Source organism: Neospora caninum, chromosome IX (assembly GCF_000208865.1).
Source record: "Neospora caninum Liverpool complete genome, chromosome IX".
Classification (NCBI taxonomy): Eukaryota; Apicomplexa; class Conoidasida; order Eucoccidiorida; family Sarcocystidae; genus Neospora; species Neospora caninum.
Window position 1 is genome coordinate 1,559,595 of NC_018390.1, and position 24,018 is coordinate 1,583,612.

A 24,018-nucleotide genomic window follows, 5' to 3' on the forward strand; every position below is an offset into this window, starting at 1 on the left:
ATTTCCGTTGGAGTGTCGACGCTTTCTCACAAAGGGTGGCGAGAGGCGTTTGGGATGTCCTTCGCTCAGGAACCTGCGCGTCTTCCGCGCGCGACGCCCAGAGTGCGGGGCCGAGACACGACGCACAAAACGCTTGCAGGAGGGAAAAATTTTTCAAAGATTGGCGACGCCGCGAAAGCCGGCGACAACTGTGTCGAGTCGGCGCTCGTCGCCCCACTCTCGAGCAGGCTCTGAAGCCAAGACATCTGAGCTGAGAACGGCAGTCCACGCCGCCCTCGGTACGTGACCAGAGTCGGGACAGAATTCCCGGCGATCGCGTGCGGGCGTCTCTGTACGTGCATGTCTCCTTTTCTTCCTCTCTTTCGCCTCCCCACAGAAAGGCCTTTGGCCTGCCACACACACTCGCAGCTGACGCAATGGGTTCGCCTGCGGTCGACAACTCTGCCGCGGCACAGGCAAGCACGACATTAGCCTTCAAAGAGAAACGGAAGCGCCACAGTAGACGGGAGACTGCCACGGGAAGCAAAGGCGTCGAGGCCTTCGCCGCCATACGACACGCACGGCGAGATTTCACACAGCAGTTCTCGGAAACCCTGGCCTTCTTCCTCTTTCTCCTCTTTGCCTTTGCTTGTTTCCTCGCCGTCTTCGCCGTTTTCCCGTGTCTGCGACTCGCCTCTCGGTGCTGCCTCTTCACCTCGTTCAGGCGCCACTCCAGGCTGCTTTGCCGTGGCCTTGCTGCATGCGACGCGAACACCCGCCCGCCTCAGCCACGAGCAGTGCAATCGCGACAGATCGCGTTGGGCGCTGAAGAGGGTGTCTTCTGCAACCTCCGACAGCCGGCTCGGATCGGGAACGGGACTCGCATTCTTGATGGGGCTAAATTCCTCAGTCCGACAGACCTCCACACACTGAAGGGAGAGCAAAGACAAAACCAGAAAGGGTTCAGGCTCCGGTGCGTCGTCTCCAGCTGCCGCTACGCAGAGACGTCGCTACACGCCACGCCAGATTATGTGGCAAGAGAGTAGACAGAAACAAACCGGCGCGCGACCAAGACGCGCTTCAGTTCAGACCTTCTCCGCGTTCGCCACCAAAGACACTCTAAATTACCATACAGACATGTACACCTATATCCGGATATATATATATATATATATACGTATAGATACATCTATAGAAAGGCTGCGTGAGTTCTCACAAGAAGACGGTGCCCCCCCTCCTGTCGGACGAGACGACCGTTTTGCACAAGAGGTCGTGCGGAGCGACGCCGAAGTCTCGAAGTTTCTTCATTGCATCGTTCGCTTGGCCGTGTCCCTTCTTCGTCTCATCTCCCTCTTCACTCTCTCCTTGTGTTCACTTTCTCTTCTTCTTCTCTTTCTTTCATTTCTTCTCTTTCTTCCCTTCCTTCTCTTTTCTTTTCGTTGTCTCGCAGGGGAGTCAGAGGCGTTGCTCACCAGAACGCGGGAGGCGAGGGCGAAGACGTCGAAGATGAAAAGCTCCAACTTCAAGCCTTGTTTAACTGGAATGGCCTCGCCATTTTCGACGGTGCCTGTGCCGTCCTGGCACCGGATCTCCGTCACCGGCCCTACCCGCGAGTCGCCCTCGTCGCCGCGTGGGAGCATCGCGTCGACGTTCTTCATCGCCAGGTGGTACGCCCCGTCCAGAGTGCGCCGGTTGCGCAACACCGCGCTGATAAACCCGAGGTCGAAATAGTGCAGGCAAACATTCCCCCACTCAAACAGCAGCGCCTTCTCCGCCGGCGTCCGACTCGCCTCTGCGGCCCCAGCTCGCCCGGTGTCTCCAGAAGCCGAACTCACTTCCCTTCGCGCCAAACGCACCTCGTCCGGAAGTTCCGAGTATTCGATGACGGCCGGAATGCGTCGCCTTCCTCTCCGCGACGCCGACCTTTCTTCACCATTCTTCCCATTTGTCGTGGACCCGGCCCCCTTCCTGTCCCCGTTCCCGATCCGCGTCCCCTCGCAGTCTTCACTTCCCCGTGGATCCTCTTCCTGGCCAGCTGCAGGCTCAGCAAGGACTTGGCACATGACGCCGACCTTCTCGTACGGGTGGCGCCGAGCCAGAACTTTGTTTCCGACCGGCACTTTCGCCTCCACGCAAATCCCGAAGAAGAGAGGATCGCCCACCTTCGCGAGGAGGTTGTCGACGCTGCACACCTGGATCCCCACGACGCCCTGTCGCTGCAGCTGCCCCAGAAGGCCCGACGTCGCCAGGGCGCTGAACACTCCGCCGTTGCCATTCGGCGCGGTGTGCATGCATCCGGGAGACTGGAGGAGGATGCGGCCGTCCGGCGAGAACGTCGGCAGGGAGGGTTGCACGAAGAAGGAGACAGTGGAGGGCGAGAGGCCAAAGTAGTCATTTTCTGCGAAGAACGCGCGAGTCTGGGCGTCATTTCGTTCGCTCGTCATTATCAACAGCGGCAAGGAGACGCGTGGGGGCTTCCGGGATGTCGCCGTGGCGCCGCAATCGGGCCTCAACACCTTCCTGCTCCCGCCTTCCTCCCCTCTCTCTTCTGTGTGTTCTGTCTCTTCGGTCTCTTCTGTCTCCTCGGCTATCCTGTGCTTCGCCGGGGTTGCGGTTTCCGGTGCGTCCTCAGCTAGCTGGCACAGCCGCCGAATGCGCTCCGCAAAGATTTGGAAGATGCTCTTCCTCGAAAGGGGGCCCGCAGGAAGAACGCCCTTGGGCCCGGAGAAGCCGAGGCGCGTGCCGTCGCCTCCCGCCAACACGAGCACCGCCACGCGCCCGTCGCCTGCAGAAAGCAACGAAACCGAAGCCGACAGTGGCGATAGCGGACAGAAAGAAGAAAGAGGGAGAAGAGAGAGGGGAGAAGAGAGAAGAGAGAGAAGAGAGAGAAAAGGAAAGAGAAGAGAGAGAAAAGAAAAGAGGAGAGAGAGAGGAGAGGGAAAAGGAAAGAGAAGAGAGAGAAAAGGAAAGAGAAGAGAGAGAAGAGAGAAAAGGAAAGAGAAGAGAGAGAAGAGAGAAAAGAAAAGAGAAGAGAGAGAAGAGAGAAAAGAAAAGAGAAGAGAGAGAAAAGAAAAGAGGAGAGAGAGAGGAGAGAGGGGAGAAAAGGGAAGAGAGAGAAGAGAGAGAAGAGAAAAAGAGGGAGACGAAAACGAAGAAACACACACACAAGGACGAGAACGAACCGCGCGGGAGACGCGCGCGAAGCCCACTGGGAGAGGATAAAGAAGACCGACAAGAAACGTGAGAAGAAACACGGAACGGGTAACACGGGCGAGAGCGACAAAGAGAAAGAGCAAAAGTGAAAAGAGGGGAAGAAAAGGAGCAACAACCTCAGACGTTCATCGGCCTGTGTCGAGCGAGTGCAATAGCGAGTATATCGACTTGGGAAATGCCCGGGATGGGCAACGAAAAAAGAAGAAGATCAAGGCGGCTGCGGTTGAAGAGAACGAGTAAGATCAGTGCTACGTGCGCTTCACCAGCGGCGCACCTCGCCTCTCCCCACTTACACATACCAAAGAGGATAGAGTCGGATGCACGGCACGTCTCTCGCATCCACGTGGACACGACGTTCATCAGTCATCTATTTCAAAACGCGTATCTGGTTCCCTCACAAACACATGAACAGTGGCATACGCACATGTAAAGCATAAACATACACAAACACGCATATATGTATCTATATATATATATATATATATATGTTAAGCATCCGAACGTGTGTATGTGAAAGTTGAGAGCTCTGTGGTGGATCTTGCCTATTGTCGTGCGTGCTTGGTCTTACGAATCAGTTTTAGACCCAGGGAGAACCAGTGGCGTCGCACGCGCTCCGGGGTGGCGTCTAGGCGAACGAGAGGACAGGCGCTCGTCTCCATTCGGGCGTAGAGACTGGCGAGACATCCGCCATCGTCGCGAGATTCCCCTGACCCTCCCGAGTCGCCTCTCTCGTCACCCGAGTCCTCGGCGCCAGCCTGTTTACTCCAGGAGATCACATCTGGAGGAAAGCACGTCTTTCGACAGCACCTTGACGGGAGTTGGACCCACGAGGCCTCATCACCGTCCAGCTGCGGGCCTTCTTTCCGCGCGGAACCGTTTCCCCCGTCTTTCCCCTCCCGCGCTGCTTTGCCTGCGCATGCATCTGACACCGCGCGGGACTTCACACCCCTCGCCTCGGCAGGCAGAGGAGCGGAGGCCGAACCAGCTGCGCATGTGGCAGGCGCAGCGACCGAGCGCTGCCTTTCTGACGTTTGAGCGTCCGTCGCGGCTGCAGCCTTGTCTTGGTGGCGCTTGAGAGCTGATCGGAAGATGCTGGAAACTCTGCAGGGATCGTAGTAGGCGAGCTGGCGCGCAAACGCGCTCTGTTCTGACGGCGAAAGCTGAGAGAGAAAGTGGAGAACGTGAGCCTGCTGCGCAGCAGAGTATTCGCACCGAACGGCGTCCAAGCAAGCGGGAAGCCTGGGCTGTGTGCCGTTCGGAAACCCCCAGGCTCCAACGCCGGCGTCGCGAGGGGGAGACGGCGGAGAGTCGCCTTGCTCAGGCAGCATCTTGGAACGAGGCCAGAGACGGAGACAGACACCGGAAACGAGGTCGTGGAGAACCCGGAGGACACTCCGAGCGAGAGGCGGCAGAAGAGGAAACTGAGAAAGAAGAGCAAGACGAGGGGAAAGAAGGGGAAGAAAGTCAACAGGAGGAAGAGGAAGAAGAGGCAGGCGCGCACGGCAGTGTGCTACACAAGAGCGAGAAGCGTTGCAGGAGAGCCGGAGTCGGGGGGCTTCAGCTGGAAGACAGAGGAAAGGAGAAGAGAAACGCCTTCCTCGTCTCGTCCCTTCACCAGTCAGAGAGCAAAGGCGTAGGAAGCCTTTAAAAACCTTGGCGGCTCGAAGCGAGTCAAATTGACCAAAGTTCTTTCCAGGCAGCGCGCGATGCAGACGGGGAGACAGGGGCGAAGTGGCTTGGGTTTTCTCAGACGGCCAAGAACACCAAAATGGGACGGCGAAGCGTCGGGCCCTCAGAAGAGGACAGCGAATGTCGACTGTGAGGGAGGAAAGGGAAAGGAGCGCTTTTGCCGAATGCAGAAGCCTTGTCCGCCCATCGGACGTGAGAAACGCGAGAAACGCAAGAGACTCTCTCCAGATCGATCGGCGAACGATGTGCATCTGAGGCAGCTGCGGGGTGCGGCGTCCTCGGGGGATGCCCTCGATGGTTTCCGCTCGGTTGTCTCTCCTGTCTCCCTTTCTCTCCTGTCTCCGCACAAGTGGTGCTCGCGAGAGGAAAGCGCCAGGAAAGGAGGGGGCGGCGAAAGGAACAGCGAAGGGGAGAGGGGGGGAAGAAGACTCTAAACCCCAACGCAAGGGAGGGGGGGGAGGGGGCAGACGAAAAGAGGTGCTCCAGAAGGCAGCGTTATCCTGTTTTTCCCTCACCGTCGCTTCTTCAGGAAGACGCTGTCTCTCTCCTTTAACTCGCCCCGGGTTTCTGTCGGTTTCTCCGTCGCGTGAGGAAAAACGGTTCTCGGCTTCGTGCACGGAAAAAGCTTTTTCGTTTTTCTTTGCTGCGCGGCAGGCAGCGTGAGTGTCTCTCTGGCTTGGCACGCGTCTTTCTCGCTTGCGGCTGTGTGCGAGAGATCCTGGAAGGAAGGAGCTCGTGGAAGTGTGAAAGAGATACGAACTCAGGGTTGCATGCATCTCTCTCTCGCTTGCCGTCTCGGCTTCTCTTCAGACTTTTCTCTTCGCGGTGGTTTTCCTCCAGTTGAAAGTCGCTCTTCGTCTGCTTTTCTCCGTCGAGCCGTGTGCATGCGCATGCGCTTGAGGTGGTCTTGCACACACACACGTGTCCTCGGTACAACCCGCTTTTCCTCATCGCTCAACGGCGCACCGGTTGCGCAAGTACGGTGCGTCTCCCCGGAGATTCCTTTTCCTGCGCATGGCCCCGCTTGTGTTCCTTTCCTTTTTAGAAAAGAAGCACACCGTCGAAACGGTCCCTTTTATCCCGTGCCTCCCCTGTTCTTCACCAGCGAGGAGAAGAAGGAGCGTGGTGTTCTCCGTGCAAAAACGCGCCAACCCCCCCCCCCCCCTCCCCCCCCTCCGAGGTTTTCTCTCGCTTGTCTTCCCGTCTCCTTTTTTTTGGACTTTCTTTTCCATCGCGCTCGTTCGGCAAACTCCTCTGGAGCAACCGCACCGTCTCGCGGTATCTCTTCTGCGCTTCTGCCTCCTCGCCGCCGCGGCCTCTCCGGGCTGTACGCACACCCTTGCGCCGCTTTGCGTTGTGTCTTTCGCGTCTCGGCCGCTTGTTCCACTTTGAAGCTCTCCGGCAATCTCTGCTTTGTTTGCGTGCATGTTGCGAAGGAAAGGAACCCGAGGTTCAGACGGAGGTTCCGTGAAGATGCCTCTACTGGGAACCGCACACACTCTCTTCTGTCCTTTGCTCCGTCCTCTGGTTCGCCAGTTGCGCTCTTGAACCGCACGCCGTCGCATTCGTGTCGCATCCAGTCTTTGCACTCTCAGCTGGTCGCTTTTCTGCTTCTCGCGTGTTCAAGTCAAGGCAGAAATCGCGAATCCAACGAGGACGGCCTCTCTTTCCTCCAGGTTCTCTTCGCTGCCGCGCCGCGTCTCTCCCGCCTCGTTCACACAATCCCTGTGTCTCCTTTTGTAGTGCTGTGTCCTTTTCTCCTGTCCGTTTGTGTTTCTCTTCTCCCCTCACGTCCGAGCCTGTCTATCCCCTAGTTACCTTTTCTCCATCCTCCCCTCGCTCGTCTCCCCCCGTCTCTCATCTCCCTCGTCCCTGTCTCTGCTCTCGTCGCCATGGCGTTTTTCGACGACTCGTCGAGTTTCTTTTCTTCCTCCTTCGGGGGGGATTTTGGCGGACATGCCGGCGACGCGCTGATGCCCCGGCGTTCGAGCGGAGGTTTCAGTTCGCAGCCGTTCGAAGAGTTTGCCTCGCCCTCGCTCCTCCCCTCCCAGCAGACCAAGCAGAGCCGCGCCTCGCCTTCCTTCCAGGGAACCGCAGCCTCCGGCGCCGAAGGTCTCGTCTACGTGACTGTGGGGATGCTACACCGCGCCGCGCGGGAGATGCGCGAGGGCGGCGAGGAGACAAAGAGCGAGAAGAAGGCGTTCCGACTCCATGGCAACGACGTCGGCCTGGTGGGGCTCCGCGGCTGGGTTGCGCCTCCAGGGTGTGAGAAGCTCGCGTCGCTCGTGCGCTTCAAACTCGAAGACGGCACAGGCCAAGTCGAAGTCGAGTACGACGTCGTCGACGGCAAACCGTGGTGGGGTGTCTTCGAGGAAGAGGCTGCAGGCGTGGTGGTGCCCGAGCTCGACGCCAACGGTACCCGGGAGGCAGGCAAGGATGGCGATGAAGGAGAGACGGGAAGCCGGAACCAGACTGCGGAAGCTGTCCAGGTTCTGAGTGGGAAGAAGCGCTTCCTCGAGGTCGGATCCCTCGTGCGCATCGCCGCAGGCGTGTCGACGGACTTGAAGGGCGAGGTGTCCCTCTCGGCGTCGGCCTGCTCGCCCATCAAAGACCCCGCGGAATTCGTCCTCCTCCACCCTGCAGCGGTCGCGCACGCAGCCGCGACGTTCGCCGCGAGACGCGGCACACTGCAGGCGCAGGAAGAGAAGGAGGTGAAGCCTGAGGGCGACCAAGCCGTCAAGAAGATCAAGACCGAAGACGCGAAAGCAGAAACGAAGCACGAAGGCGACGGCGAAACGGAGGCGACGGCGCATCTGTCCCCCGGTGAGCGAGGGTGCAAAGCGAGAAGACCCATTGTGGAGAGACAGCGACAGAGACTCCACAAATCGGGGCGGGGATGAGTGTGCGCGGGAGTTGACAAGGACTCTGCGAAGAGAAGGTATCGGGTCGCCACGCAGAGAGAGAGGCCAGCGGCTGAAGAAAGGAAACGAGACAGAAACGTCAGAACGCGAGGCAGACAGTTGGGCGCCTGCAGTGGAGACACTCAATCCGAGAGCTCCCACATCGCCGTAGAGACACTGCGATAGCTTTTCGCTCCTTGAAAACAGCGCCAACCGCCGCGCTTGGTGGCGCAGGCTTCCGAGGTGTCTGGTGCTCTTTCAGACGTGTCCGTGCATGCGGTCAGAACCTCTGCCAGGGAGCGGTCGCGGCGTGTGCGCTGGAGCGGCTGTGTTTTCAACCTTGAGAAGCGAGACAAACGAAGGCAAGGTGTGCCGCTGTGGAACCTGAACTCTCGCGGCTTTGGCTAATGTGTCCCTTTGTGCCTTGGCGCTTCACTCTGTCCGCTGCAGAGGAGGCGCAGAAGCTGCTGGCAGATTACGGCCACATCGAGGACCTTGTCCAGCGCGAGATCATTCTGATTCTCCTCACGCAAGGCGGGGGGGCGAAACGCGCGCCGAGGGCCACGGTGAAGGCTGAAGCGCTGCGACGGAACCGCGCATGCACGGGTAAGCACGCCAGAAGAAAAGCAGAACACAGGCGAGGGGTGTCTGTCTCCGCTGCAAGTTTCCACACACGTCGAGGCGAGACAGGCGCGAGGGACGGGACTGGCGATGCTCTTCAGCCTGTTAAAAGAGCAGCCTGTGGGCGTTCATCGGCCTTTCGCAAGAGGAACCAAGGTGAGTGTTTGTTCCTCTCTCTTCGCCTTCTTTTGCGTCGCGGCTCGGGCTGGGACGAGACTCGTTTTCGCGCGCACCTTCTCATGGGTGTCCCGGTTGTTCTCCGGCTGGTTTTGCTGTCTCTCGAATTGCAAAGACAGCTGTTAAACGTGCACGTTCCTGCAGCTTAGTAAATCACGCTTCGTCTCTTGCAAAACGCTGAACCCGAGAACCAATGGGGCCGTGTCTGCATGCGCGACGCCAGTGTGCTGTTGCTGGGTTGGTGTGCTTGCGCATGCAGAGGAGCAGTTGGAGGCTGCGCTGAAGGAACTGGAAGAAGCGGCTGAGATCATCGAACATGCAGGCTTTGTGGCTCTTGCTTGCTAGGAAGCGCCGAAGAAAAAAGACACTCACGGGAGACGAAGAGTCCGGAGACCAAGACGTCAGGGAGCTATATATATATATATATATATATATATATATATAGTAGTGTAGGTATGCGTTTGCGGGAGAGAGAGAATGGTGGAGAGAGGCCGAGACACTGAATGGCAATTCTTTCTTTGAAAAGGAGGTACAGAAAGGCAGTTAGCTTGGTGAAAGCGCGGGGACAACGCGAGAGAGAAGGCAAGCAACGCACGAAGATGGGATGATTTTGACGGTCAGGTGGGTGTAGCAAAAGGAGGAAAGAGGATGCGGAGGAGGGTGAGGAGAGGCTGTACCGTAAAAAAGCTACGGCAGAGCAGACGGGAAGAAGTACAGAGAGCCTGTGGAACGAGAAGACGAGGAAACCGCGTGGCGCCGATGAAGCCAGCAGGTCTGAAGGGGGGAGCGCTGTGTGTTTTTCGCGTGTCAACTAAACCCGACACGAAATGCTCTTTCTTCAGTCCGTAGTTGGTATAGCCCGAGAGCGCAAGTTGCGACGAAGGGAGAGAATCCAGCGCTGGTGTGCAAATGGCGAGAGGGAGGACTCGACGAAAAAGGCGAAACGCAATGCATACACGAGTGTGAGTCTGTTTGTCCACGTACATTCAAATATGTATCTGCCTCTACGACATACAGATGGTGTGTGAGGCAGGCTTTTTCGTCACCTATGACAAAGCAGCTATATGGTGTGTGTGCGTGTCTGTGCCAAGCGTGTGAAAAACACAGTAAACGGGATTGTTTAAAGCCGCGTTCCTTCACATATGAATGTAGACGTGTTTTCTACGTGGCGTGGTGTTTGGTGGTGTGTCCTTTTCTTTACGGGCATCCTCCAGAAACCGTGTGGGAAGTGAATCTCCACCACTTCGCTGCAAAGCTCCATCTGGATGAGTTTTCCAGTAGGCTCATTTCAGCGAGGCACAGGAGGCGCCGCACCGTCCCCGCTCGTATCACGTGCGACAGACAGCCAGGCGAACGTAGGAAAAGACACTGGCGGAGTGAAGAGCTCTCCATGTAATATCGGAATCGCAGGCGCTGTGTACCCACATGTTAGGGCCCCTGACATTGCCTTACTGACAGCGGTAGTTTTAAATGTTTGTATATTCATACTATGTAAAAAGTAGGAGCTCTATTGAATAAAACTCTTTTTCGTTAGTAATTAAGAATTTCAAATTTCGGGATTCGCTCTCGTTCAAAAAACAAAGAGGAGAATGCTGGAAAGCCACCGCTGTACCCTGGTGCGTGAACTGAAATGTGCGAATGCGCCGAGTGCTGGTACTACAGCTTCTTGCAAGTCTCGCAGAGACGCGACGAGTTGGGTTGCTTCCCGCCCAGACCTCTCCTTACCCGCTTACCCTCTCCCGCAATGCAGCGGCAAGACAGCTAAAGCATGGTCAGAACCAGGGAATGTCGTTTCACTGCCCCGGCCGCAGGCATCTCGAGTTGGAAAGCCGCAACATCACGGGCACCAAACACAATTCATATCTATATCGCTATGTAGATATGCATATGCATACGCATTTATACTGGCAGATATAGACAGGTGGCTATGCCTGTTTCGTGGGTCAGCAAACGGTCGTTCCCCCCATTCGTCTTCGAGAAGGAAAGGATGTTGATAACGCTATGGTCGGGCACTGCCTTTGAAACTGGGAAAACCTGGAGGGGTTCGCGCCTTTTGAGCGAATCCCGCAATCTGTGGATGAGGAAGTGTGGAACAGAAGAGTGAAAAGGGCGACTTCTGCTACCCGGCATTGCTGGCCAACTGGACGAGTGACCGATCACAGTAAGATGAGCACGGGCGGCAGAGAGGGAGAGACGGATTTCACTGACTGTTCCTCTCGACAGCGTATACAGTCGTCAACATTCAAGAGCGTATCTGCATAACAGGAAACAGCCGACAGGTCGTCGTACGCGTCCGAACCTTTTAATGACAGTAAGAACGAGAGAAGCCTCATAAGTCAAACGAGGGAGAGCGGGGAGGGGTGTCGGCCCTTCCTGAAATACCACACCGGTCGCTTGGATGGCAAAAGAGACTCGAATGGTGCAGGCGCCACGCTTGGGGGACATCACCGTTTTCTTCTCGAACATCGGCAAGCGCTAGTGAATGGCCGAAACGAGACCAGATGTCACCGGATGGGCTTCGACTACAGAACGCGGCTTTGGAAGTTTGTTCCGAGCGTTGTGGGATGATCCACTACCAAATTACGAGATACGGGAGAATGGTGTCCAAGTACCCTGGCACTCCAATCAGAGGGATCAGAAACGCGTGTGCGCTCAACGTTTGTTTCTCTATTCTGGGCCATTCTCGGCCAACAGCTGGGGAACGTCGAGCGTCTCGAGAACCCCTGCAGGTATCGCTGATGGCGGCCAGCCGGGGTGCCCGGACGCAACGCACAAATGATCGAGATCGTGTTTTCCTTCGTGGTATGCTGGAAAACTGTCGCGGGCGTTTCCACTGGAAGTTGTTTCGCACTTAAAGGTTCCTTTTTCCAGCTACTGTTTCAGCCGGAAGATCCCCTTTCTTTCGAGCACTACCCGCCTGCCTTCCTCTCTTGCTAGAGCTGTGTGAAGCAAGCATGCGCCTGGGCCTCACTTTCGAGGTATTCTGCAAAGCTGCCAAACCCATCTTTGACCATTACAGAGCCAATCTGAATGCTACGCGGTTTTCTGCGTCTTGGAACACCTCCACTTTACGCCCCTCAACGGCTTTCTAACACAGAGTCCCGTTGCGCACCAACTTCCGGGAGTTCCCCGACGGAGCGAGTGCCGCGGGTTCCTCACAACTGGACGTTTGCTCCTCAAGGAAACGCGCGTGGCTGCATACGAACAGGCGCCGACCCTTTGTTTAAGAGTACCCACGGCCGGGGCCTGACTCCTCTCCAAGACAAAGATATGGCACGTTTCTTTGTCGCCCGTGGTTCGCAAGACAAGGCAACCCCAGAACACCCGTGTTTGACAGTTGACGTTGGTAGTCAGCACACACAGGGAGACTCAGCGTTTTCTGGTTGGAGAGGCAAGGACTAAAAGGAGAGAGAACTCGCAGTCTCCCTCCTCGGGAATAGCTCCGCAGCACACGAGCTTGCCAAAAACTCGCATGCGATATCTGGCTCCTTGGAAAACTGGGATGGAGGGGGGCGGATAAGAAACCTGTTCCTTTTTTCTGCGCCTCTTCAGGTCATAGGTATTCCGATTGTTCCTGGGACTTCTTTTTAAAGACAAACCATAGCTGTTTGCGGTCTTGCCTTTCCGAAAAAAACAGGCGTCGCGCGTTTTCGGCGCCACTCGCGCCAAACAGAAGCGACCCAACACCGTGCCGAGTTCTCCTGGGGGCCGTCTGAGCGTAGAGGTGGACGGCTAGTCTCTCGGCGCATGCCAAGAAAAGACGAATGTGAGAGTTGGTAGAGGAAGTCATCGTGCACATTTTGTCCCTTCTTTTTAATACGCACCCTCTGGACGAGGATGTTAAATGCCTCTTCGGATCGTTCACAGACAGTTGCCGTTCTTTTTCTGTTTCTCCGTCGTCTTCAAGAGTTCTCCCCTGACTCTGCGCTTCTAATCTCTAGTAACAAAGTCACCTCCGAAATCCGACTTCCGTTCCCGAGCGCTGCGTCTTACCTGCTGTCTAGGTTCCTCACAAAGGACACACATTTTCTTCCAACATGCATCTGCGCTCGCTCGTGCCTCCTCTCACGACGTAACTTTTTCCATTCTGCGGGTTCTTCTCGAGGTTCCTGTCAACGCCGAAGTGGAACCGAGGAAGCCCCCGACTGCCCTATTCAAACCGCCACATCCTCTGCAAGAGTTGGCGGAAGACGCGTTTTCGTCTACAGATAGGTGTGTGAGAGGCGCGTACACGCAGGGAGCGGACCCACGGACAAATGCTACGCGTTTGCGTATGTCTCTGGAGAGCCGCAAACCTCCGTCGCTGTGTCCATGCGATTTCTTCCCGTTTCGTTTCCAGCTTCAAGTGTATGTACACACACAGAGGTGCCAGCAGGCGGTCAGCGAAAGGAGGTTCTGCACTGACCGGAGCTGCAAGATCCGAAACCGTCTGGTGGCCGAATGCCAGAAAAGACCGGAAGAGACGATTCTTCTAGGCTTCTCCGCTCTTTTCAGTTTTTAACCAGGCCAGATTTCTTCAGTTCTCCACTTTGTTAACCCTCTTTCTCTATCATCCCTGACCCGACTCGTCAGCGCTTGCTCGCACTCTCTTTGCTCGTGTCTGTTTCGGGGTGCTCCGCGAGGACGCATCTTCCGCGCAGCCGCTCGGGAGAGTCTGAACCGAGGAGAATGCGGAGGGAGGGAATTCCTCATTTCGCCAACCAGACAGATCTCGACACAGCCCACAAAAAGATGAGTCATGCGACTGGCGCCGGGCCGAGGGTCCGACCCCTTGCGTCTCCCAGCTCACCGGACGACTCCGAAGGCTCTCCTCACCTTGCATCTTCTCCCGCCTCGGCGTCTCCTCGAGGTTCTGCCGCTCCTGCTCTGCCTCCACATTATGGTGGTCCACCTACGGAAGAGGACCAAGAAGCGGCGCCAACTTCGAGGGAAGACCAAAAAACTGGCCAAGAACAAACAGAGCAAGACGTCCGAGACGAAAGTCGCCAGAAGCACTTCCCCCACGCAATACCCAGCAAAGGAAGCCAGCCCAGAGGACAGGCAAGGACAGAAGTCTACGCTAGTCGCAAGGAAGGGCGTCAATTCGCAAACACTTGAAAAGCTATATATATATATATATATTGTTACATGTGCGCATGTTTGTGTCGTTATCCCCTTACACGATGAAATTTCAAATTGTTCACTGTGATTCTGCATGTAGGTCGGACCGACCTGAACGATATTAATGCGTGCATTCTTTTGTCACAGCAGCTGTGTCTCGCACGAATCGCTTGGAGATAGGCCTTTACAACATATATGCGCCAGGAGGCGAGAGACTGCAGGGCGTGCTGAGCAGTGTCCGCAGAGGAGATCGAGTGCGTGCCGGGGTCTCTGTGTCCCTTCGACGTGTGCGGCAGGCTGCCTCGCCTTCACCGTGTGTGGTTCCTTATCCGTCTCTTTTGTTCAGCCATCGGCGCTGTGGAGGCCCCAGAATCCGTCCCCGCCACCGAATGCTTCCCATTTTGGCGGCTCCGGATCGCTCGCGTCGTCTGTCTCGCCTTCGCGACCGGCATCGCCCGTTCCTCTGGGCTCGCCTTCCGCGACTGGGGCGCCTCCTGAGCCTCCGTGTCCGTCTACCGGCGCTTCGTCTTCACCTCTGTGTTCTGCTGCCTCGGGAAATCCTCCTCCCTCGCCATCAGATTTGTCAGCGACTCCTCTGACATCTGCCTTTCTCGCTGATGCGCGACTGCGCCACAGTGCAGCTTCCGGCCCGCGCACACGCCCCGGCAAGCAGGCGTCTTCTCGGCCTGCGTCTCTCGCGTCTCGACGCGCTCTGGCGGCTTCTGGAAACGAGAGCCTCAAGGCGCCGCGGCAGGTGCATGCGGCGGGGGGCCCGCGGCCTTGCGGGGCAGTCGGGTACTACACAGGCTCGCCCCAGTCGTCCTCCAAGTTCCTGAACAGCGTCATTCAGCAGGGCTGGCTGCAAAAGTGGACAAATCTTGTGTCCAGCTGGCGACCGAGATACTTTTACGTGATGCCGGGGCTCTTCAAGTATTCCGTGCAGAAAGGCGCGCCGCCCAAGGAAGTCTTCATGCTCAACCAGTGCGTCATTCGCCTCTGTCCGTGTAAGTCTGGGAACGCGCGGCCGTGCCGGAATGAGGCACACGTGCGAAGACGCTTGGCTGTCGACCTTCGCACAGGTAGTGCGGGAAGGCAAGAGTGACTCTGCCCGTCGCGACTTTCCGCTGTGACGACTAGAGCAAGAAGTCTTGGAACTAAGCAACTAGGAGCCCCTCAGGATGTACAACCCTCGCGTACGCGTACTTTGAATAAAAACGGGTATTTCTGTCGAATCGCCAAAGACACTCCCATCTCTTTGGGTTTCTGTCATGTTGTCTCCCAGGCGTCGCGTCTCGCCTTTTGGTCACGCGCAGGGAAACGACGTGCCGCGTGTGTAGCTCCGCGTTCCGCTTTTTGCTCTGCGCCTCTCCGTTTTCCTGCCTTCCCTCGTTTTTCTCACCTGGCCTTTGCTCCGACTCTCCGTCGTTCTGGTGTCTCAGACGATCCAGTGCGGTTCGAGGTCGAGGTCGTGGACCAGCAGACTCTGTATCTGCGAACGGAGACGCTTGAAGAGAAGCAGTTGTGGTACGCGGCGTTCAAACAGGCGCAGCGCGCTCTCCTGAACTGCGCACGCCACCCAGCTCTTCCCCTCGCTTCTTTGTCTTCCTTCTCGGAGAAAAGCGGTCCGCGACCGCCCCGAGAGGCTGCAGGAGCCCAGTCGGGAAGCCAGGGGTCTGCCGACCGCGCGCCGCCTGGATCAGGAGACCGACACCGCGGCGACGCAGGGTGAGGAGTTTTCGTCAGTGCAATGGAAATGTCGATTTGTTCCTGCATCCGTGTGCGTGCGGGAAACGGGAGACAAGCGAGAGAGAAAGGGGGCGAGGAGACAGCGAGGAGCGACGGTTCGTGGTGGTCGGAGGATAGAAATAGAGGCTGCTGGAGAAGGAGCAAGAAAAAACGCGGGGGGACAGGCGCGTCGGGAACGACACGAACGGGAAAGAGGCGGGGGGAAGAGAGGAGAAACGAAAGAAGAGAGGAATTAGTTTACAGCGATCGGAGGTCGAGAACGCGCGGCGGTGGACCATGTGCTAGGGAAAGAAACAGAGAGGGAGAGCAAAGAAACGAACTTCGGGTTCACTCAGAGTAGAAGCACTGCACACCCGCGGCCATAAGCGCGTCGATCGTGTATGCATGTCCTTTTAATGACCCCGTCTCGACTATGTTCTCCGCAGCGCGGTTTTGGCTCGACACACACACACACATGCAAATCGTGTTTCTTGTATGCCTTCAGCCAATCCGGGTCGTCCGAGTCGCCAGCGAGGCAAGGGGCGTCGCCCAGTTCGTCGCACTCCTCGTCTTCGCTGTCCTCTCGGTCTTCGCTGTCTTCGCTCGCGTCTTCGCGTCCGCCTGGCGCGCAGCTTCCGCCTCGCGGCTCGTCGCAAGAGTTCTCGCCCACTGGATCGTTTCTTTCTTCGTCCACGGGCAGCGTGGCCGGGGCTCTTGCGGGGGCCGTTGCTTCCGGCATGAACTACGCGGCGGCGTACGCCACGAGCAAATTTCGCGGTTCGCTCTTGTCTTCGGCGTCTTCTCCCAGCTCCTCGGCGGCACCCAGCGGGTCCGGAGCTAGCGCCTCGGAGGGGACAGCCACCTCGGGTTCCACGACCGCGGTCGGAGCTGCGACAGGGACTGGAGCCCCAGCGAATGCGTCGGGGCCGCTGTCGCCATCGCTGCAGTCTCTAGGCAGCACAGGCTCTGCCTCTCTCGAGTGGCTAGGCAAAGAAGGCAGTCCCCTCGTGCTTCTACTTGAAAATGTTATTGCGTCTCGACAGCAAGTCCAGGTAAGCCGAAACGGACTTGTTGCCGTTCCTGTTCGAACAGAAATACAGCTGGAGAAGAAACCTGCGTCAGGAGGCCGAGATAGAGGACCCGCAGCTGCTGAGCACCTGAAGCGGGGACGGCGTAGAAGCCTGAACGGTCGGCCTAGGCCAAGCAGACGGGGGGGGGGGGGGGGCAGAGATGCTCCGTGTCATGGAGCTGAAGGAAGCTGTACAGGTAGTGGAGCAGAGGGAGGTGAACGACAAAAAAGCAACGTGAGTTTCGCCATGAAAACGCCAGCGGCACAAAAAGGGACAACGCTGGAAGAAAGATACCTGCCGAGAGGTGGACATACGCAGCAGCCCGAGTCAGCAGACTTTGTGCATTGGCGCTTCTGTCGGCAGGGGCAGCAGCAGTCGCGACTTCCTCCGGCATTCTCGACCACAAGCTGTCAACCGGTATTCTGTGTACCAGCAAGTGTGAGTGGGGTCTAGAGATGTCGCCGGTTCTTGATTTGCGTTCCCTTGCTTCTCCAGAGCACAAGCGCCGAGATCCGGGCGCTGCAGGCCGGAGCCCTCAAAGAAGTCGGCGCCATTGTCAGCAGTAAGTCAAGCAGAACCAACCCCTTTGTGCATTTATATATACGTATATTTACACGTGGAAAGTCGGTTAGAGGTTTATATCTGCCTACCTGTTATAACCTCTTATATATATATGTATATTGGTTTACCATTCCTTGACTGTGTTTTGGCGGCGCATCGGTTGATATCTACCGCTGTGTCAAGTGAGCGTCTTGGTCCAGGTGGCGAGATGAGGTGTACGTCCTCGCGGTTCACGCGCATGCTTCCGACTGTCTCGATATTTTATAAAACGGAAAGTGTCCATTGGAATCTGCAGTGCAGGGCGTTCCCTGTTTGAGACAGGCAGATTGTTCCGGGTTGAATCGATGAGATATAATGGGTTCTTCCGTGTGTTTCCAGGCTCAGCGGGGACCGGGGCCCACGAGCTTAAGCGGCAGTTGGTTGCACTCCTTCAGAAAATCGACAGTCTCCAGGTGACCGTCGAGCGTCACTTCAGCACGACCGAGGCGCTTCTGGCGGAGGAAAACTCGCAAAGGAGACAGCTCGAGAAGTCTCTGAGGTCGATGGCCAAACAAAATTACAAACTCGAAAAGGTACGTGTCTGTTCCGGAACTTTGACGTTCAAGAAGCGCAACGCACACGCACAGAAATGTATGTGCGCGCTCGTGTCTGTGTGCATGTGAATATCTGCGACGCAGTGTACGGTTGACGCACGCTTGCATGCAGGAGCAGATGCTTGTAGCTACGTTCTCTGCAACGGCGACTCATGTCATGCCCGCTTCTAGGTTTAGCGTGGCCATGGCCTCGTTTCTTCGCCTTTTTCTGCCTTTGGCATTTCTTGCTCAGACCCAGCAACGCATGCTGGCTCTCGGCGCACTGCCCGACGGGGCCCAAAGCTCAGGCGCCGGAGGGACAACTGCAGGCGCGAGTGTCTCCGCTTTGGCCCAAGGCGCCAGCGCCCCGCCGCGAGGAGGCGCCGGGGTCCCGTTGGAGACGGATCACCAGCTGTCTTCGAGTTCAGGAGAAGAAGACGACGACGACGTCGAGTTCTTCGAATGCGAAGACCAGGAGGTTCGTTGATGAGGAAACAAAATGGCGGTGAAAGTGTTTGCGAGAACAGTGGCGCAGTGGATTTCGCAGCAGCGGTGGCCTTTGACACACACGTGTCGCCTTTTATGGTTCTCCGCATATACGTTTATTTACATATATACTTATGCGCAGGCAGATGGCAGCGATCGTGTAGAATCGCTTGCGACTGCCGGTGTGTATATTTTTACGTTGGCTGTGAAACTGCAAAGGTAGGCTTCAATGTATGAGGCGAGGCAGCACAGCTCCTCGACTCGTTGCACAGGAAAGAAAACCGCTGCTTTGCGCAGGGGACGTCTCTGACGTGAAAACGTATTTACATAGACGCAGATACATCGGAAGATAGGTAGATCGCGAGAGTGTGGTATCCCTACGCTGAAACGCCAGCCATGTTCCGTTGCCAAGAGACTCCTTAGAAAGGTGGCCTTTCACATGGATGCATCGGGCGAGCTACGGAGAGAGAGTTCCAGAAAAATAGAGGGTGGGCGGCCGCAGGCGAAGCATTTCGTCGTAGTAGACCGACGTCGTTCCGTGGTTGGAAAGGCCCCTCTATCGACAGGCGGTGGATCTCGTTGCGCTTCCCCCCTTAATGCGTAATGGAACTTCTGTTGTTGTCTCTTCTGTCCCCTCAGGCCTACGGCTCGCCTCAAGATCTCCCGCCGCCGCCTGCCGTGCCCGAGAGTCCCGAGGACTTGGGTGAGTGAACCGGAGCACAAAGCGCATTGCGAGCTTGCTGTCGCGCTTTTCCTTTCCGCGCGGCAGCTGCACTTTCGGTTCGGTTTCTCTCACCTGTTTACAGGTTCCGGATCGACGGCTGCGTCGGCTGCTGCGCGGGCGACTGCGTCAGGTGCGGAAGCGATGAAGAAGGGAGAGGAGCCGTCGAACACGCTCGTGCCTGTCAAGTCACCGGCCTACTACGCGCTCTCTCTGCTCTTTCCGTCTGACGTGCCTCCCATCTTGAACTTCCTGGAAGCCTCTGCCGGGCGTTTGGGCGGCGTCATGCCGCAGCGGCGCACGGCGCTGTCGAAGCCGCGAACGGAATTCAAAGTGCGGATCTCTCGAGAGAAGAAACGGAAGAAAAAGACAAACGAACAGGCGAGATATCGGCGAGGGTAGCAGGCCGAAGCGACAGAGCAGCACATGCCGCGACGGCTCCAGTTTTTTCTCTGTTTCACGGTTTGCGGGTTCGAAAACGAAGGCGTTTAAAAATAGACCTGTCTCAAGGGAACAGCAGAGACGCACAAGGGAAGGAAGGCGACAGGTTCGGAGTGCCGGCAGGAGTCAGGCTTCCTAAAATAGGTTGCTTTGAAGTGTATAAAACATGCAAAAAGGAGAGGAAACTGACGATAAGTCGTGTTGCGTGGCGCCTGTCTGGTGCTGCAGGTGGGTCTTTGGTCTATTTTGAAGGATTGCATCGGCAAAGATTTGAGCCGCATCAGCATGCCGGTCTATTTCAACGAACCAACTTCCTTCCTACAGAGACTCCTCGAGGACTTCCAGTATGCCGATCTTGTCCACGCGGTATGTCTCCAGCCACCAAGAAAGGAGTCAAAGACACCTTTCATAGCCGCACACCCACAATCCCATTCATTACACGTATATACATACATATACATAGATAGAAAGATGTATATACATTATATATATATATATCTTCATGTACATAACGCATATGGAATCGCATGCGTATCCGCGGAGTGTCTTTCTCTCTATGGACCTTGGTTACAGTCCTCTTATTAGTCAGTGCGTATCTCCCTGATAATATATATATATATATATATACGTGTGTACATATATGTACCTATACATTTATGCATTTACGGCCGGAGATATATTTCGAGTTATGCGGTGGATCACCGGGAATCTCTGCAGGCTTCGCTCTTCCCCGACCCTGTCGACCGTCTTTTGCTTGTCACGCTCTTTGCGATATCACCCTACGCTTCTGCTACTGGCAGGTAGGTCCGAGGCGGTGCTGCGAGTGAGTAGGGCCGGAGAAAGGACGAGAATAAAGGAGGCAAAAAGGAGGAAAGAACCGGAGAGTGCGACGCAACGAGACGGGTTTGCGTAGGATAGAAGGACACCGGAAAGGATGAGAGAGGCAGGAGACGAAGGCTCCATTTAGCAGAAAAAGGAAGAAAACATCTTACCGAACGTGAAGGAGCAGCAGCGGCTGACCAATTGTTTTTTTTAATTCACATGTTTATCGTGGGGCAAGGCCTTCGCCAGAAGCTCTTCTTTTTCTTCACAGCCCTTCGTAGACGCTCTATCTTCTTCCATCTCCCTTAGCGTCTCTCTCTGTATCTGTATGTCCCTCTCCCCGTTGTCTTGTTTCTGGGGTATACTAGGTTCTGTTTGAATCTCTGACCGGTAGCTGCTGTTCCAGTCTTTGCGCCGTCGCGTTTGCCTTGCGTGATGTTCCTCCACAGAACCTACAAACCGTTTAATCCCCTTCTCGGAGAGACATTCGAATTCACACATCGCGGCTACAATTTCATCGCCGAGCAAGTTCGTCTTTTTTTGTGGTTGAGTGTCTACTGGATCGGCCGATCTGTTTACCACTGTCCGGAGACTCTCTGACTGCTGCGTGCGCCACCGCTTCTCTGCCGACTTCTCAGCTCCGTTTTTTGTTAACGGTCTTGATTTTGTTCGTGATCGTCCGTTCTTGTCTCCGGCTTGGGGCTCTCTGTCCTGTCGCCTCAAGTCCCCCCGGGGGATTGAGGTTCCGCTCTTTCTTTGTCGCCCTCGCTCAGTGCCTACGGGCGTGTATGAGTGAGGAAGGAACAGCGTAGAAGGTTCGTGCTGATGCAAGAGGATTGATCAAATCCGCCGCTACAAGCTGTGTACGATTCTGGACACATGTGCATCTATCTATCTATCGATATATATATATATACATATAATGTATATATATATATATATATAAACGTGTCTGTAAGGAGGCTGGAGATCCGTGTGCACGTGCAGGCCTCCCTGTCCTGCACACGAGCGGTTTTTTCGTCTCTGTTCTTCCTAGCTCCTCCGATGCATATAATCATACATATGTGCGTGGGATGCGCCCTGGGTCTGCGTGCAAAGAGGGCATTTGAGCCGTGTGTGTGTGTGTGTGTGTGTGTATCCGTACGGTGTGTTCGGTTCTTCTGTTCCCGTTCGCTTTGCAGGTGGGACACCACCCGCCACGGACGGCGTACCACGTGTCGAACGACCGTTTCCTTTGTTGGGGCGACGTCGTCGTGCGCAATCGGTTCACCGGCAAGTCCTTGGAAGTCACGACACCCGGCACCGTCCACGTTGTCTTTCCAAGCGTCGACGATCACTACACGTATCGCCGGGTCAAACTCCTCGTCCACAACGTCATCTGGGGAAAACTCTGGGCCGAAGTGTAAGCGTATACGGCGAGAGCCCAGGGCGAGAAACCGTGGCGGGTCGCCTCACGGTACCGACTCTCGACCCCCAAGACATCTGAACTGAATCACCGTTCACATCGATCCAACGAGGATAAAAACCTACATCGGTACACCGGCATATATATATATATATATGCCTCCTACTGCGCAGGTATATATATATATATATATATATATATACATTCTGGAATTGGTTTGTTTGCGTTTGGAAAAGGCCGACAGATTTCCTAGTCTACATGTGACTAGGTTCGTCTGTGTATGTGTTTATGTGAGTGAGTGCAGCTGGTTACAGAGTCATATCTGTGTATGGAGCTTGGGTGGTTTGGTGTGTCTGAACTGCGCTCAGGGACGGCACGACTCTCATTCAGAATCAGAAGAAAGGCGACTACAGCATCATTCAGTTCCTCCGAAAAGGCTGGTAAGGGGTCGCTGAACTCGCGTTTCTCGCATCCTGCTCGCAGAGGAGCTGCGCCGCCCCCCTCACGGATTTTTCGGCCATTTGTTGCTGCCTCCGCGCGTCGTGTCTGTCAGGTTGGACAAGTCGATGCACATGATTCGGGCGATCGTCTTCTCCGCGGCTGGCCGGCCGGTGTATCGCCTCTCAGGCAGCTGGTCGCATGCGTTGTACGTGGAAGAATACGAGCAGTGCCGAGCCGCTCCCAACGCGCCGCAGCCAGTCCCCGGCTCTTCAATGCGGGACTACTGGCGTTCAGAGGGGCCGCCGCCCTCCGACAGCCCAGACAACAAACTCCAGCATCTTGTTCAAGGTGAGAAGGAGCGCTTTCGGAGAAGTTTCAGCTTTTCTCTAGGGTGGTGGCCGGGAGAAACCCTGAGCGCTCGCTCCGCTTTTTGCGGGACGACGTCGGTGTCCCCGCATGCGCATGCGACGCGGCGTTGTAAGCTCAACAGCAGACAACAGGATAAGGCGCCAGACACACGAGGAAGGGTTGAGACACGGGCGGGGACTGCTTGTTGCGCGTCACGTAGGAGCGAAACCCAGGTTTTTGTCTTGGTCTGCATCTAGCTTAAAAACCTCTGCGCGCATCCGCCGTTTTCTGAGCGGTCTTTCCCCTTGTCGTGTTTCGTCTGTGCAGGCATGTGGGACACGATACCCGTGAAAGAAGGTTCCCGGCGGCTGATCTGGCGACCTGCAGTGCGCCCCGCGCACTCTGACGCCTACTACGGCTTTGGGTGCGTCCCTTGTCTGTTCAGCTGACATGTGGGAAAGTACAACAGAAACGCAGTCAGGAGTTTTGTCCTCCCTTAGCTCAGCGAACTGCAGCTTTGCCGGCAGGTTTGCGGCCGTCGTAGACACAGGACAGGCAGCAGGGAGGCAGACGAGGCCGTGAGCGTCTGGGAGAGCGGCGTATCGTGAACGCAAAAAAGGAAAGCCGGCCATGCGTCTGGGGGGTGTCTTGGGCCTCTTTTTCCCAGGTACCTTACGATGGAACTGAATGAAATCACTGACGAGTACGACCCTGAGAAGGGCGCAGTCGTCGCTCCAACAGACTCTCGCTTCCGTCCCGACCAGAAACTCTACGAGGAGGGACGCGTCGAGGAAGCGATTGAGGAGAAGACGCGACTGGAAGAGAAACAGAGGTACGTTTCGTCTCACCTTTTTGGATGAGCTGCATAGGAGCCATGGCGCATGCGCACGGCCTCGCGAGAGGAGCTGCGCGTCGTGCCGTTCCAGGCCGTCGATTCACTGTAACAGGTGCCTGCACTGGTCACGGGGGTGACCGCGATTGAAGGTGCTGCGTGGACACGCGCGCAACCTAAAAATCGTGCGTGCGCTGTCGTCTCTCAGTCTCTGCGTTTGAATCCTTCTTCTCACCCGTGTCATTCAGGAGCGCGGCGCGACTCCGGCCCCGGGGCGAGGAGGACTACGATCCGCTCTGGTTCGCCAAGGGCGAAGACCCCATCACTCACGAACCCGCGTGGATCTACAAGGTAACGAGATACTGTGGACAGGTGCTAGGCTTTCTTGTCTTCTCGTCTCTTCTGCGCGTGCTCCGTTCATGATCTGGGGTACTGCCTACACATGAGAAGGATTTCAGATCTGCCAAAGAATCGAAAGGAACCGGGGGTCACGCTGCCCCACCCGTGGGTTTCGGCTCTCTTTGGACAAAACGTTTCTCAGAATTCCTACGCCGATAGCGCCGGGGGCGCCATCGGGGTGTGAACGTCATGAATGCCGCGTGCTCCCGTGCATCAGAGATGCGTCATGTGGACGCATGGTTTTACCGGTCGTGGGTGCTTGAGAGACACAAAGTGGAGCGGCCGAGCAAGTTCCACATTGCAGGAGTTCATCTGCGCTTCACTGCCGACCGCGCGTTTCCCACGAAAGCTTCTGATGCGGAATGTGAGACGCGGGTGTGACACGGACGATCGAGACGTGTGTCCATGAACTGACGAACATCATGAAACTGGCGGTGTCTGGGCTTTGTCGCACAGGGAGGCTACTGGGAAGCGAAGGCTGAAGCCGGATTCTCCGACAGTCCAGATATCTTCTAG

The 24,018-nt window shown here is 56.3% G+C and overlaps 3 protein-coding genes across 3 annotated transcripts; 2 read left to right on the forward strand and 1 right to left on the reverse strand.

The window, feature by feature from the left end:
- Window positions 1–467: 467 nt before the first annotated feature.
- On the reverse strand, window positions 468–4,520 carry NCLIV_040400 (hypothetical protein; the record flags this gene model as incomplete). The annotated part of the gene is made up of 3 exons (XM_003880949.1): window positions 468–908; window positions 1,452–2,764; window positions 3,761–4,520. The coding sequence occupies 3 exons, from the start codon at window positions 4,518–4,520 to the stop codon at window positions 468–470; spliced, it is 2,514 nt and encodes an 837-aa protein (XP_003880998.1).
- A 2,253-nt stretch (window positions 4,521–6,773) lies between these two features.
- NCLIV_040410 (conserved hypothetical protein) lies at window positions 6,774–8,924 on the forward strand (the record flags this gene model as incomplete). Its single annotated transcript, XM_003880950.1, has 3 exons — window positions 6,774–7,704; window positions 8,232–8,387; window positions 8,839–8,924. 3 exons carry the CDS (start codon window positions 6,774–6,776, stop codon window positions 8,922–8,924), a joined length of 1,173 nt encoding a protein of 390 aa, XP_003880999.1.
- A 4,386-nt stretch (window positions 8,925–13,310) lies between these two features.
- NCLIV_040420 (oxysterol-binding family protein, related) lies at window positions 13,311–24,018 on the forward strand (the record flags this gene model as incomplete). The annotated part of the gene is made up of 19 exons (XM_003880951.1): window positions 13,311–13,547; window positions 14,026–14,683; window positions 15,119–15,404; window positions 15,910–16,456; window positions 16,970–17,036; window positions 17,414–17,607; window positions 17,861–18,085; window positions 18,733–18,796; window positions 18,900–19,147; window positions 19,484–19,621; window positions 19,973–20,055; window positions 20,527–20,605; window positions 21,259–21,479; window positions 21,851–21,922; window positions 22,036–22,271; window positions 22,599–22,695; window positions 22,939–23,103; window positions 23,352–23,454; window positions 23,959–24,018. The coding sequence occupies 19 exons, from the start codon at window positions 13,311–13,313 to the stop codon at window positions 24,016–24,018; spliced, it is 3,780 nt and encodes a 1,259-aa protein (XP_003881000.1).